Source organism: Antechinus flavipes, chromosome 2, assembly GCF_016432865.1.
Source record: "Antechinus flavipes isolate AdamAnt ecotype Samford, QLD, Australia chromosome 2, AdamAnt_v2, whole genome shotgun sequence".
NCBI classification, from domain to species: Eukaryota; Metazoa; Chordata; class Mammalia; order Dasyuromorphia; family Dasyuridae; genus Antechinus; species Antechinus flavipes.
This window is the reverse complement of record NC_067399.1, coordinates 147,168,731-147,183,515: the sequence shown is the minus strand read 5'-3', so window position 1 is coordinate 147,183,515 and position 14,785 is coordinate 147,168,731. Positions and strand designations below refer to the sequence as shown.

The following is a 14,785-nucleotide window of genomic DNA, read 5'->3' as shown; positions in this document are numbered from 1 at the left end:
TGACAAGCATCAAATCTTAGCACTCTCTCCCAGCTAAGGACTGCCAGGTTAGGCCTGACCACTGAGATTAGTTAGCTGACATACATTCAATACCTCTGCCTCTCCTAGTGGGCATTTCACTTTGTGGTTTCAAAAGAAAATCAGACTTCTCTAAAAAAGTTCAAGGAACATGTGTCTCTATCCCGTAAACATAAATCTCCTTCATATCGAGTTTCATATGGGACTCTCTTGACTCCTATCAGTAACTTAAAGATTCTTCAGAAATGGGAAACAAATAGACCAAATTTGGGAAACAAATCATGAAAATATGGGGGTTCCTTTTAACATTCCTGTTTGATTTTTTTTATTTTTCTTTAGAAAAAAAAACACAGGGGGAATTTACATGGCAAACCATCAGTATTAGGTATCAGAGTAAGAAGAATGAGAATGCATGGAATATTAATAAAAAGTGGACCACAGAGAAGAGTCTATGAGGTTCATGCCCAAGATCCTTAGGCATACTGATGCTACCTACACCAGATTTCCCAGGCTTCCTTCTCTAAAATGGTCATAGAAAGTTGGCCACACTCCAGAAATGTGCCAACAACAATGAAAGTATTTGACAAAAATACAACACTTAATACAGTTCCTCTGTTTTATGCACAGGCTATTTATATTTAACTTTTTCTTTCATAAGAAAAAAAGTCCAATGGAGTGTGAGTCACCACTGCAATTACAATTGAACACCAGAGTAAGAAACTCTAGGCAGCTGGAAAGCCTGGATGTAGGACATGATCTTCATCATCAAAACAAGTTCTGATTAGCCTGCCCTCAGTTCATTCCAGGCTGAGGGGACGCCCAATGCTGGAACAGGCTGGCATTCCTTTTGCAACCAAACACCCAGTAGAGCTGGACGTTCCCAAAATCCTTTGCTCTGAACTACCCCAAGCCTTAGGCAAGGAAGAGGCAGGCAGGCAGACAATCTGAATGTTTTCCTTTTAGGACAATATCTAGACACTGATTCCAGAGGTGCCAATATATTAAAGAAAATAGCTTGGTAATCCACTCTGAAAGCTGCTTTCATTATCCTCCTGACAAGCTGGGCTGTAAGGAAGAAACACTTGGGTTTTCCCCATTTCATGCTTTGACTTTCTGGATATTAAATTCAGCCAGAGCCAAAGACATGTGTGTGTGACCAGTAGTGGCCAAAAGTAAGGGGCAGGGCAAGAAAACCAGTTGTACAATGCAAAACTAGTGGTACATTCAAGAAGGGGTGAAGAGTGGGCATGCAGCAAGCTGTAGTGCCTCCACCCCAAGTTGTAGTTCTGGTAGCCATGTCTGACCCTGAAGGATTTTAGCTATCAGCTCCTTCATTGGCCTGGTCTTCCATAAGGTGGTTCTGCAATTTTATGCTCTCCCACTGGTTTCAGTTCCTATGTGTAACGTGGTGATGGTGGGGGAGGGGGGGGTCTGGTGGCCTTCTGATGTCATTGTTCCTGATGTGAGGCTGAGTTAAACCTCACGGAGTCACGAGGAGCACCATGATGGCCAGGTCCCTGCAGCTGCTTAGTCCTTGGCAACCCGCAAGGAAGGCAGAGTATCTTATGTCACCTAGAAATAACCCAACCTCCTCAAAATAGGTGAAACAATAAACAGAGAGGGTGGAAGGGTAGGTGTTGATGTGAAAGATTACAGGAAAAAAGGAAGGTGGACTTACAAGGGGAATCAGGCCTGAAACACTGTTGAGGCCAAAGGGACCTAGCTAAAAATCTGAAAAATTTCAACTTTCTTGTCCCTACTTAAAAAGATAATTTCCCCACTCCCAGCTTAAAAATCACCACATTTTAAAAGGTAGGAGAGACTTGGTCCAACTGGCTCTTATTCTCATAAGAGGCAGACTCCCATCAGTCTCATCACTGATTCTGCTCTCATCTGCTCAGCTCCTGCACCTCTGTACCAAAAGATACTCTTATATTTCCTGCTACTGTCTCACCTTCCTCACCAAATGCAGTCAAAAAGGAGGAGGGAATCCAAAGCCTAAAGTGCAAAGATCTCCATCATAGTGTGCATCATAGATTGGGGTAGGTCAAAGGAAGGAAGAGGTTTGGGTGGGTTGACAGAGTTGATCCCAAAGCTACAGCTGTGGGATGGGGAAAAATATTTGTAGAGAGCAATTCTATTGAATGCATTCATCTTTGCTCAGGGGTTACTGAGCACGTTCTCTCTTTTCATAGAGAATCGCAGGGGCAAATGCTGTGAGCCACATGAGGAATATGTCAGTCCTGCAAATGTGACCCAAAAGGGGAGAAAACTGGCACAATCACACCAGTGTAGTGGCTGTAGTCAGTAGAGGCGACCTGGATTTGGAAGGGGAAGGGAGAGAAAGAGGACAAGATTTCAAATGAATGAGTTTCTGTTTTCAAGAGAAGAGACTGATGAAAAGTCTTAGATGTGGTATCTCTCATTAAGAGGAGATGGTGAAGACTCTCAGGACATCAGAACTAAGTGCTATAAGAAGGGAGTTCCTCTGTTTATAGGGGGAGTAAAGATATGGGATCAGAGAAATAGGGTGCTGGAGAGAAAACTCCAGCCAACTGCATTATGGCGTGTAGGCAGGGGGTGGTTGGAACTGATTGATGACTTCATACTCGGCCGGATATGGCTCATTCTCTTCCATCTCTGAGAGTAGCTCCAGCGCCTGCTCCTCTTCTTCAGTGGGATAATGGCGCAGAAGGTTGGCAGCAGTGGCCAGGATGGAGGCCCCTCCAGCTCCTGCCACCAGATAGAAGCTGACAGCAAAGGTAACATAGACCTGGGAGCCATGGTACTTCTTGTGCTGCTGCTGCTGAGCCAGGATGAGCTCTGAAGCCCAATAGCAGAAGCCAATCACTGTGGCACACTGAAGGACTAGACAGGAAGAGAAAAGAAAATGTGAACGTTAATGCCCATCCTGGAGTTGGTAACACCTGAGATCTGAGCTGCTGACTAACAATAATACCCTGTGAGAAGACAGTATAGTATGTGACTTGGTGACCAGCACTGGCATTCACTCATTAAGAGATGCAGTAGGCATGGAAAGCTCTTGATCTCTGCCATTCAGGCACTCCAGGCCTCATTCAGTGTTCAGAAACATTTATTTGTTTATCTTCTGATTCTTCCCCTTCCCTCCCCCGCCCCGGCCAAGGGGATTGGGGTTAAGTGACTTGCCCAGAATCACACAGCCAGGAAATGTTAAGTGTCAGAGTCTAAATTTGAACTCAGGTCCTCCTGACTTCAGGGCTGATGTTCTATCCATTGCGCCACCTGGCTGCTTTACTTTGTTCATCTTTTGTTAGCTATTTGGTCCCTTCTCCTGTCAAGCAATAGGGTTACCTGTGAGGATGTGGGCAAAGGCATAGCGGCGAGTGATTTTCAGAGCAGGGTGCTTGGGTCCAAAGACATCAAGAAGAAAGGCAGAGAGGCTGCACAGGATCCCCAAGAAGCAAAAGGCAGCAATGACACGGAGTAGTAGCACCGTTTGGGGATTCATGCAGAAATCTGTTTGGGGAAAAAAGCAATTTGAGAATCAGACCCTTACCTCTAGGTTCCCTCTTCAACCTCCCTATAAAGATTTTCATAGTTGTTTTTCTTTATGATCTGATTATTGTATTTTCTCTGGCTGGCATGCTCCCCATCCTTTTCTTCACCTCTCCATCTTACCTTCTACAGGAATTCTTTTCTGATCTTTCTTAATTTTAGCACCTTCCCTGTGTTGATAATTCCCAATTTATCTGGTCCATAGCTTGTCTGTACAGGACTGTTTGCATGCTGTCTCTCCCATTAGACTGTAAGTTCCTTGAGGGCAGGTATGTCCTTTGCCTTTCTTTGTATTCCCAATACTTAATGTGCTTGGCACACAGTGTATGCTTAATACATGGTTACTGACTCACTGAATCTAAATCATTTTCCTGGTTCTGCTTACATCATCTGTGGTCAATTCATGCATGTCTTCCCAGGTTTCTCTAGAACTATCCCTTCCATTATTTCTTACATCATGATAATCTGATAGATGTGCAGTAGCTCAGATTTCTTCCTCAGAAGACTTCCTGTTCATTCTTTGCCCATCAACTCCATCTTTTACCCATTTAAAACACTGAGGCCCAGATGCACATAGGTAGCAAGCGGGAGAGCTAATAAACAAGTACAAGTATATAATTGTAATGTATACAAAGTTAACTTCAAGAGAAAGAGAACGAAAAGATGGGAAGCTCCCTTCACCCTGTCTCTGAGCCTATGCTCTCCTCTGAGAACCTCCGCCTGGCCCAGGCTGTCCTTTCTACTAATAATTTGTATTCTCACTGCTTAGTCCTGTGCCTGGCACATAGTAAGCACTTAATAAATTCTTGTTGACTTAACCTGAGCTGGGCTTTGAGCCATGTATTCTATCAGGAAGAGGTACCAAGTATATAACTTGTTATATACTTGTAAACAAGGTATAATGGTATAACAGATATAACAAGAGGGACTCCCTATGCAAAGATAAAGGTTGGAGATGGAACATCATTAACAATGTACATCTAGGTGATGGTTTGGATGAAATGGAGAATACAGTAAGGAAAATAAAACAAAGACAGGACTGAAAAGGTAGATAAAAGCCTGACTGTAGAAATCTTGAAATGTCATACTGAAGGCTTTAATTTTATGCTTCACAAAACAATCAGATTAGTTTAGGAATATCAATTTGAATTGTCCTAATGGTCTCTAATCTCTCATCTTTCATCCATGTGATAACCCTGCAGAAGCTTGGAGTTAGCATTGTATTCCTTCAAAATCTTCTTTTCTCTAGGCTAAACAGAGAGAACTCCGCTCAAGAGATAGGGAGGACAAAGGTCAGTTTCTAATAACCACTGGCCTTGCTAATAATCCTGATCTAAATCTTCCAGCAAAGAATCTTTAAAATAATAAGCAGTCCAGGTCTCTACAATCTGAAATATATGTGGTCTTTTCAAATAAGGGGACTCTACTACAAGTGAATACTACCCAGCAAACACAGCAATTCAATATGTAAACAAACCAGCAAATCCTTTAACGCAACTGATACATTTTTGAAAAGTGGTGTGAAATTATACAATTACTATTTGTTAATTTAATCCATTTTTCCATCAAACTTACTTTACAACTACAGAAATGGATTTTTAAAAGTGGCTATACTCTTTACTTATCAGTGCTTTATCATGCTTTGGTCAAGTTTTATTGTCCTTTCTCTTTCAAATAATTAATAATTAGATTCAAATTTGGATTAATTTTCCTTGAAGCAGAATACTCCCACAGACCAAATGTGAGTTGGCCAGCTTCCTCTGAGCTAAGAATAGTTTTTGCATTTTAAATAAAGTTTTATTGTAATTAAAAACTAAAAAACAAACCCAAACCCAACATTTTGTTTTAGCTGTGCAAAAATAGGCAGCAGGCCAAACTTGATCGTCCAGGTGAAATTTGCTGACCCCAATTTTATATATTTTTCCATATTGTAGGCCAGTTCTAAGAGGCTGAATTAACCTGGAGTGGCTATACTTTAACTCAATTGGAAGTCTCAAGGTGGTGTAATAGCTCAAAATGCTAAGTCTAGAGACAGCGAGACTTGAGTTTAAATCCAGCCTCAGATATTTACTACCTGTATGACTCTGGCACAAGTTACTTAACCCTGTTTGCCTATCTTCCGCAGTTGCTGTGAAGATCAAATAATATAGTATCTCTCACATAGGAAGGGGTATATAAATATTAGCTATTATTAATATCATCATCATTAGTATTATCATCCAAGATGGTTGCATGCAATTTATTCTGTTCAGGTTAACATGACCTGTCATAGTGACATTTCAAATTCAAAAAAAAAAGAATGAACTTATGTATATAAGGTGATAGGAATATATCATGTAGAGCAGACTTCCTTCCTTTAATGAAGTGTCCTCAACTGAGTAAGTTTGCCAATTGGGTAGCTGAAGGGAAAATTTTTAAGAATATAGAATGACAAAGATTTGTTTCTAAGAGGGTTAGGGTTAGGAGGGCAAATAGATGTAACTTCTGTTGCTGCTGAAGAGGAAAAATTAATTTCCTAGACCAAATATTTTTAACAAGACTTCAGAAGATTTTGGTTATGTCAGTCAGCAATCTAGCTAGCATTAAATGCTTACTATGGGCTTAGTGCTGGGGATATAAAGAATGTCAAAAAAAAAAAAAATACCATCTTCCCTCCCCCCCCTACAAAACAAAACAGTCTCTGTTCTCAAGGAGCAAACAATCTAATGGAGGAAACAAAAGCAAACAACTCTGTACCAACCAGCTCTAAACAGTGATCTAGAATGTTCTCAAAAGGAAGACACTAAAATTAAGGAAGCCTGAAAAAGGCTTCTTGCAAAAGGGGGGACTTTAGCTCTGATATGAAGAAAAGCAAGGAAGCTAAAGAGGTAGAAAGGAGAAAGAATATCCCAAAAAGCTCTGGCTCAGAAGATAATAGAGACCAGTGTCACTGGAGAGGAGTACATAGAATGACAAAATGTAAGACTATATAAAGGCAGGAAGGGACCAGATTAGAATGAATTTTAAAAGCCAAACAGAAAATTTTATTTTTGATCCTGAAGGTGATAGAGGGCCATTAAAGTTTATTGAAGTGGGGGAGGGGAGATGAGGGATGTTTTTGTGACAGGTCAGACCTTCAGACCTATTCTTTGGGAAAATTGCTTTGGCAGCTGAGTTGGGATTGGAATGAGGGATCAAGAGATCTGAGGCACAGAAGATGAACCAGAAGGTTATAGTATTAGTGCAGATGTAAGGTGATAAAGGACCACACACCAGCATAGTGGCAGGGTCAGAAAGGGGCATATATGAGAGATGTGAAGGAGGCAGAAATGACAGGAGCTGACAACTGGTTGGATTGGGGTAAGGTGCGACAGTGAGGGACTGAGGGTAATTCCTTGGTTTCAAATGTGAATAACTACAAAGACTGTGGTTCCTTTGGCAGTAATAGGGAAGCTCAGAAGAAGGGAAGAAATTTGATGGGAAAGTTCCTGAGTTGTATTTTGAATATGTTGGGTTTAAGTTGTCTTTGGGACATCTATTTTGAAATAACTAATAGACAACTGAAGAAGAAAAAGTCTGGAATAGTTGTTGTGGTGATTTCTTGTAATTTGGAGATTAGCTAGCCTAAATTTATAGTGGACTCAGTTACCATTTGTTTTTTAAATTTCTTTTAGCTTCACTCTGTAGCAAATGAATGGACACAGAAGAGATAGTCAGTGGGAGTAAGCAATCCAAAGTTCAGATCTAGAAGGGAGCGATTGGCAAAAGGACAAGGAAGCGAAGAACACAAGAGCAGAAGATAAAGTTAAACTGGTTCACTAAGGGCTAGAGATTGGGAAGGGAGGACCATGTGGTTAGAACAGGGGAGATGGCCTGGGATGGAGTGACTGGATGTCATGATAGGAGGAATGAGGCAGAGGAAGAGCTGGAAAAATAAAAGAGGATCAGATTAAGGAAATTCAGAGTTCCCTGACATGGAGGATGAATTGTGGATGTTCACACTCTAGGAGATGCTGCTGTATATAGCTACAGTGAAATAGAACAGGTAATGGGTGCTGAGGAGTCTGACAAACTGAGAAATGAAGGTATCGAAGGAAACATTAATGAGCATTATGAAGTTCCCTAGAACTGGGAAAGGAGTTGGGGTAGAGAGGAAGACAGCGAGCCTACAATTGAACTAAGAAGAGAGGGAAAATGTCCTTGGCACTGATAGTGCTTCAATCTGGATTGAATAAACATCAAAAGAAGAAAAGTTCTGTTTCTTAAAAATTGTGTGATCTTGGACAAAGAACTTAACCTTTCTGAAGTTCTATTGCTTCATGGAATTAATCTTTGACCTATTAGTGATATAACAAAATCAATTTAATTAAAATTTGAAAGGAAAGAATTAACTGGGGAAAAAAAAATCTTTGTAGCAAGTTTCTCTGATAAAGGTCTGATAAAGATCCATAAGGCACTAATTCAAATGTGTAAGGATGATAGTCATTCCCCAACAAATAAATGATCAAAGGATATATAATCAGTTCTTAAAAGAAAAAAATCCAAGCTATCAACATCTATATGAAAAAATACTACAATTCCCTAATAATTAAAGAAATGCAAATTATAACAACTTTGTGGTTCCCTCTCATTCTTATCAGATTGGCTTTGAAGTCTACAAGGGAAAATGACAAGGATCTTTAAGGATCTTTGGGGGAATAGATACACTAATGTGCTGTTCATATAACCGGGAACTGGTCCAACCATTTTCTAAAGTTATTTAGAACTATGTGCTAAATATATTTTATACCGTATACATTATTTGATTTAGCTTATTATAACTCTCAAGTCTGTATCCCAAGGATATCAAAGAGGAAAAAGACCCATATGTATGAAAATATTTACAGCGGTTCTTTTTGTTGCAGCAAAGAACTAGAAACAAGGTAGGTGCCAATCAATCAGAAAATAGTTTACCAAAATATAATATATGAACATAATACAATATTATGGTTTTAGAGAATGTAGGAAGACTTATATAAATTGATACAAAGTGAGCAGAACCCAGAGAATAATTTATACAGTAATAACATAATAAAGGAAAACAACTTTGAAAAACTTAAAAACTCTGATCCATTCAATGAATGAAATGACCAACCAAAATTCCAAAGACTGGCAAGGAAGCATGCTACCTAGCTCCTGACAAGAGTAATGGATTTAAGGGGTAGAATTAAACATATATATTTTTTGATGCAGCAAACTGTATATTTATGTTATTTTATTATGTTTATTTTATACAAGATTTGTTTTCTTTTTATGGATGGGATACTTAGAATGGAAAGAACCTAATTCTAAGAGTGCCCCCCCAAAATTAAAGATCATTGAAATATTTTTTAAATGTACAGGAAAGGAATAAAGGAAGTTCAAAAGGAAACAAATAAACAGGATGGCTTTGAAAATAACACGATGACTTCATTATGTACTGAAATTTTTTGAAAATTCAGTTTTATTTTCAGTTCCAAATTTTCTTCTTCATTCTTCCTCACTCAATGAGAAGGCAGTATGTTAGTGTAACTATTTTCCCACAAACTCTCTGGCATGTCATTTTTTTGATCATCTTAGCCAACCTAGCTAAGCCAATCCACAGCTAGGGACACAGTGAATAGAGCATCCATTCTGCAGTGAGGAAGACCTGGGTTCACATCCAGCTTTAGACACTTACTGGTTGTGTGACCCTGGGCAAGTCACTTCACCCTGTTTCTCTCAGTTTCCTCATCTGTAAAATGAGATGGAGAAGAAAATGGCAAACTACTCCAATATCTTTGCAACAACAAAAACTCCCAAACAGGGTCATAAATAGTTGGAGAGAATTGAACAACAAATAGCCTGATAGGTGTAAAGTGGTATCTCTAAGTTGGTTTAATTTTCATTTCTCTAATTAATAGTGATGTAGAGCATTTTTCCCATGGCTATTGATGGTTTTATTTTTTCCTCTGAAAAGTGCCTATTTACATCCTTTGATCATTTTATATATTTTTAGAGAATAAGCTGTATATAATACATATTGGCATCTTTATATATACCCCTCTCTCTGTTTTGTGTATGGAAATATTATTTTTTTGGCTTTTGTTATATTCAGAACAAAAGTATTGCAAAGAGCTGTTTGGGATTAAAATGAACTCATAAATGTGAAAATATTATGAAAACATAAGACAGCATATTACTGTAAAGTCTATTCCTCTCAGAAAAGGACAAAATTAGGGCAAAAGATTACTTTAGAACGAGAGAGAAAAGGAGAAATAAAAATTTGATTCTAAAAAGGAGAGAAGTGGGGATTTAAGAAGGCCTCGTTATTTTAATTTAAACTAATTGTTTTTATTCTACTTCACTCTGACATAGAGACAAATCCCTAGTGAATGTCATCAGATTTTATTCTTAAATTCTTTAAGTTGGTGGGTATAACTAGACTGCCACCTCTGGCCACACAAAAAGGTCTGCTGTCATCTGTAACAGGATCCTGGGGAATTGACTTTGCCCAAGGTCACTGGTGAGTCACCAATCTGGCCTTGTTTTGAAAGCTCTGGCTCTTCCTGTCTGCCTGCTCATCACTCCAACTACTGCCCTACTCAGACAGGCTGCGGGCTAAATGTCTAACTTTGCTTCAGAGTGGTTCCCTTTTCTTCTTCCCTCTCTGTCTTACTGAAGCTCCTGTCAATTCCAGGTTACTTTCTGACAGATGGAAAAAGCCTCTGGCAGACCCAATCCCTCTTAGCACTAGCAAGACCCACCTGCTTAGTGTTTTTCCTCCACCTTGATTTGTCTGATTCCATGACAGGCAACTGATACCTGATCCTAATAGTTCTCTGGGAGAGGCTGTCACCATAGTAACCAAAAAGTCAAAGGGAAAAGTATATACTGGATCCTGAATGAACTAAAGACACCTGGAAGGATCGAGCTACACATATGCCAACTAAACCTCAGATGCACTATCAAATCCCTGGAAGATACTTGAAATTCCCATGATTATTCAACAATGATTCATCAAGTACCAAATCTTAACCTTCCGCATTCCTAAAAGATGATGTTCCTGGAGCTGCTATGCTATATCCATACAGACATGGAAATTTTAAAAAGCTTTTTACACTTGAGAGTTATCATCACTTTAGTCTTTCTTTGAAGGAAACCATAATCCTTTCAGAATATAGAAAGCTGAAAATATCTTTTGAGCTGTCCTAACCTTGATTTCTCTAAACAAGACAAGTCTTGTGACCTGAATGAGATCAAGCTAGCTTGTATTTGCTAGTCTCCAAAGCTGCCTGCACCATTGCTAGAAGCTGAATACTTCTCCCCCTAAAATACTAAGTCTCAACATCAAAGTATTAAAGAATGATAAGGAATACAATCATGGCTGACTCTGGAAAGTACTAAACTTGAAAAAGAAAAACCTTGGACAGCTCTAATTTAATGAAGAATTCCCTTTTGACTTAATTCTCAGGCTAATTGTCCATCTTTTCCCCAATCATCTATAAAAATTTCCTGAGGTATCTTCCTCCTTCAATTAAATGAAAATAAACTTTCAGCCAGAGGCTTTAATAATCATGCCTTTTGTTGGTATATTCTGGATCTCTAGGACATATTAGGATAATTTTTCAGAATCCACAAAATAGATGGAAGCAAGGCTAGATTATATGGTCATTAATCCAATTCTCCTATTGGTTATACAATTCCAGAGTAAAAAGGAAAAGGAAAACAAAAGTATGGGTACACACATTGTCAGATATTCATCCCTTCTAGCTCCCTTTCTTTTTTTTTCCCCTTAGTGTCTATGAGAGGATATACGGATATTGTTCCCAGTGTCAAATTTATTAACCGACATAGGCCTTGAATGATTATACCATAAAGAAGATAAAGAGGTGGCCATATTTATCATGTTAATATATAGAGAAACTATAATAAAAGAGAAGTTCACAGCATTGGTCTTTAATATTGCTGTTCAATATTGAACCAATTTTAAACTGATAGTCAATACTGAATTTGTCTTCACTATTTCAATAGATTTGCAACATCAACACTGCAGGAATCAATACAACCATACTTCTTATTCTGTGGGATTGGCATTTGTGACCTCACATATATCTTTCATAGAAGATCTACCTAATGTACTGAAGGCCTTTTTATGTCTACATCTCTTAACATACTGCTGGGATTGCTGAAGCCTGGAGGCTCTCCATTCATGATTTTTCATTATCCAGATGTAAGTGAACCACTCCTTTTTATGAAATTATACTTGTATTATATATTTCTTTTTTGAGGAGATAAACATGTAAACCAGGGAAAACATATATCCAATAGAACTTCAGAATATATGTGACAAGGATCCACAACCAAATTGAATTAACATGGAACTGTTGGCAATGGGAAAATTTTGTTTTTGGCAGGGGTCACTCTTAAAAAATAATGAGAAATGGATTAAGAAATGTAAAAAAAAGAGGGCATAAGATACCATAGTATAAGAAATACTGGAGTCAAAAGACCTAGAGGTTCTATTCATCTCCTAATTAGGTGTGTGACCTGAGAAAAGCTAACAATTTCTCTTGGTCCAAGTTTCCTCATTTGTAAAATAAGAAACCAGTATTAAAGTATTCACATCATTTTTACCTAATACCTTATGTCATTTCTGGTACTAAAATTTTATTCCATAGTTCTCTCATGAATCATGGTATACATGGTATAGACACTAAACTTTCCCAATTAATGAAATATAAAACAATAAACTACAGGAAAATCTAGAAAAAATGGCAAATTATTTTTAATGTGGAACAATTACAAAAAACATGCTTATATTACATGCTTACACCTTTAGTTTCTGATCTGAACTATTAGATAGGATCCAGGAAAGAAATCTAGGTGCTATCATAAAACTGCTTCCCTGAACATATCAATCCAATGAGCCAATGCAGAGAAGGCTATGACCAGGAAGAAAAACTAATCCTATTATGCAGCATATGTAGAAAATCATAATATGTCTACACTTGGACAATCATGAAGTTTGGGCTTCCTAAATATATTCCTAAAAGTCCTAAAAATATTCCCCAAGTTGGGGGAAAGCACCAAACTAAAATAATCAAGAGAATTGAAAGATAGTGGGAAAAGGAAAGATTCTTCAGCTTGATAAGGAAAAACAAAGGCAAACGGCAGGGCAACATACAAAAAGATGCAAAGGCTAGCAGAAAAACTCATTTATATGTTTCTCAAAATAGAGGAAATAGCTCCTTGCATTTGAAAGAACCAGATTTCTAATGTGTTGTGGGAATAATATAAAAAGAAGAAAGTTTAAGATAGTTTTAAAAATTTATGGACATTATGTCTATGAAGTGTTAAAAGCTGGGGACATAAGGATCATAAATAATTTTTTAAGATTAAAGCCAAAGAGAAGATATCCATGATTCCAAACCAAACAATGCTTAATGCCACTGGTAGAGAAAATGATGGTCAAAACAGTCTGTTAGCATATTCCAATAAAACATGTTATGTTCTTAGAGTTTGTGTGTATGGATACTTTGTAAGCATCAGGGGGACAACTGTCTATCCTGAAAGTTGCAGATTGTTATTGTCAAGGAATCATTATTACAGATCTGGCTTCTAGCATTTATTTGAGTGAAAAGCAGAATAACCAAATCCCATTCATGACTGTCACAGGAGCAAATTGCACGTGCACACACACACACACACACACACACACACAGCCTCCTGTGGGGCCTTGGTTTTCTTCTATTAACAAAAGGAGAACAATCTCTTTTCTTCTATCTTACAAGAAGGCTAAAGGGTGAAATGAATCAATCAACTGAGCTTGTTAGGCACAATGTAATATTTCCAAGAACGGCAACATTCTGATTGAATTTATGAGGGTTAGAGTGGAAACTGATCCCTAGAGAAGAAGAAAATGACATTTCATTCAGGGGGGCAAATAACTGAGGTACAAGACACCTTAAGCACTACTATCTCACTATCAGATTACCATCAAGAAGCTTTCCTGTACTTGGCAAGTTCCTAATTATACTTAAGAAGGAACCCACTTATTATCTTTCTTTTGTTGAACATAAACACCCTTAGGAAGGATCGCAATTAATCAGAATCTTGAGAGCTGGAAGAGTCCTCAGAGGTCACCTAGTCTGAGCTATATTTTTACAGAAGCCTAAAGAAGTGGTCACTTAGGAATATCTCTAGGGATAGGGAGCCCACTAAGCAGCCCAATTCACTTTCTGACAGTTATAATGTTAATTCTGAATTGGTATGGATTTCCTTGGATGGAGCCAAAATCTGCATCACCCAATCTAGCATGGATTACGCCATAGGGGTTAACTAAATGGAATTAAAATTAATGAATTGGGACATCTTAAATAGAGCCACCTGGTGGGCATGAGCACAGAAAAAGGATGGATGAATAGGCTGCCCATCCTCAAACCCCAGAAGCTCCGGCTCTGTTCATCCCCCGCCCCGCCCCTCACCCCAATGCAAAGGTGCAAAGAGGCAGCATCTGGGACATCTTGGAGCATCCTTACCTTTCAGCAGGTCAGGGTCTACATAGCCCAGCACGTCGGCCACTCCCAGCTCCTGGCGAGAGCAGGTGCCCCCATGGATGTGCAGCCAGGCCGGTTCGGCCAGCGCGGTGCACAGGGCAGTGATGGAGAGGGCCCCCGGCAGCGCCGAGGCCAGGCTACGCTCCGGCTGCTTGGGCAGGGCGCTGCCCCCTGGGCCTCTCCGCCGGCGCCCACCGGGCAGTCCTGCGCCTCCCGGGGCGTACATGCCGGGGAGCCCGCCGGGCTGGGCCCGATCCTCTGGGACTGCTTGCTCACTGCTAGCCCGCTGCCTACCTTCGGCTGACCGAAAGCCTGGGAGAAAAGAGAGAAGGAAGGCGCTGCTGGAGGGGGCTACCAGTCTCGTACCCCGGCACAGCGGGGGGCGGAGACCCGGCGCTCGGGGAGAAGAGGGCTGAGGACCGTCACTCCGAGGGGGAGGGATACAACCGGCAATCTCAGGACAGCCCCCACCTCCCAGCCTATCCAGCCACTTAACCATCTATCCCTCCGCTCACCTTCGATCGGAGGTAGCGCTACGCAGCTCCGGGCCCGTCACCTCCGCTCCCCGCCCCGGGCCCGCCCGCCAGGTTTCCTGGCCGAGCGATCCCGGAGCCCGAACCCGCAACGCCCGGACTCGGCCAGAGCCCGGTCCACTTCCGGCTTCCTCTCTCCGCTCCCCCCTCCCGCCTCCACCC

General features: G+C 40.0%; 1 protein-coding gene across 1 annotated transcript; it reads right to left on the bottom strand.

The window, feature by feature from the left end:
- Positions 1–314: 314 nt before the first annotated feature.
- TMEM127 (transmembrane protein 127) lies at positions 315–14,706 on the bottom strand. The gene is made up of 4 exons (XM_051975762.1): positions 14,606–14,706; positions 14,073–14,402; positions 3,352–3,516; positions 315–2,886 (listed from the first exon to the last, which is right to left on the bottom strand). The coding sequence occupies exons 2-4, from the start codon at positions 14,314–14,316 to the stop codon at positions 2,579–2,581; spliced, it is 717 nt and encodes a 238-aa protein (XP_051831722.1). The 5' UTR covers positions 14,317–14,402; positions 14,606–14,706; the 3' UTR covers positions 315–2,578.
- Positions 14,707–14,785: the final 79 nt, after the last annotated feature.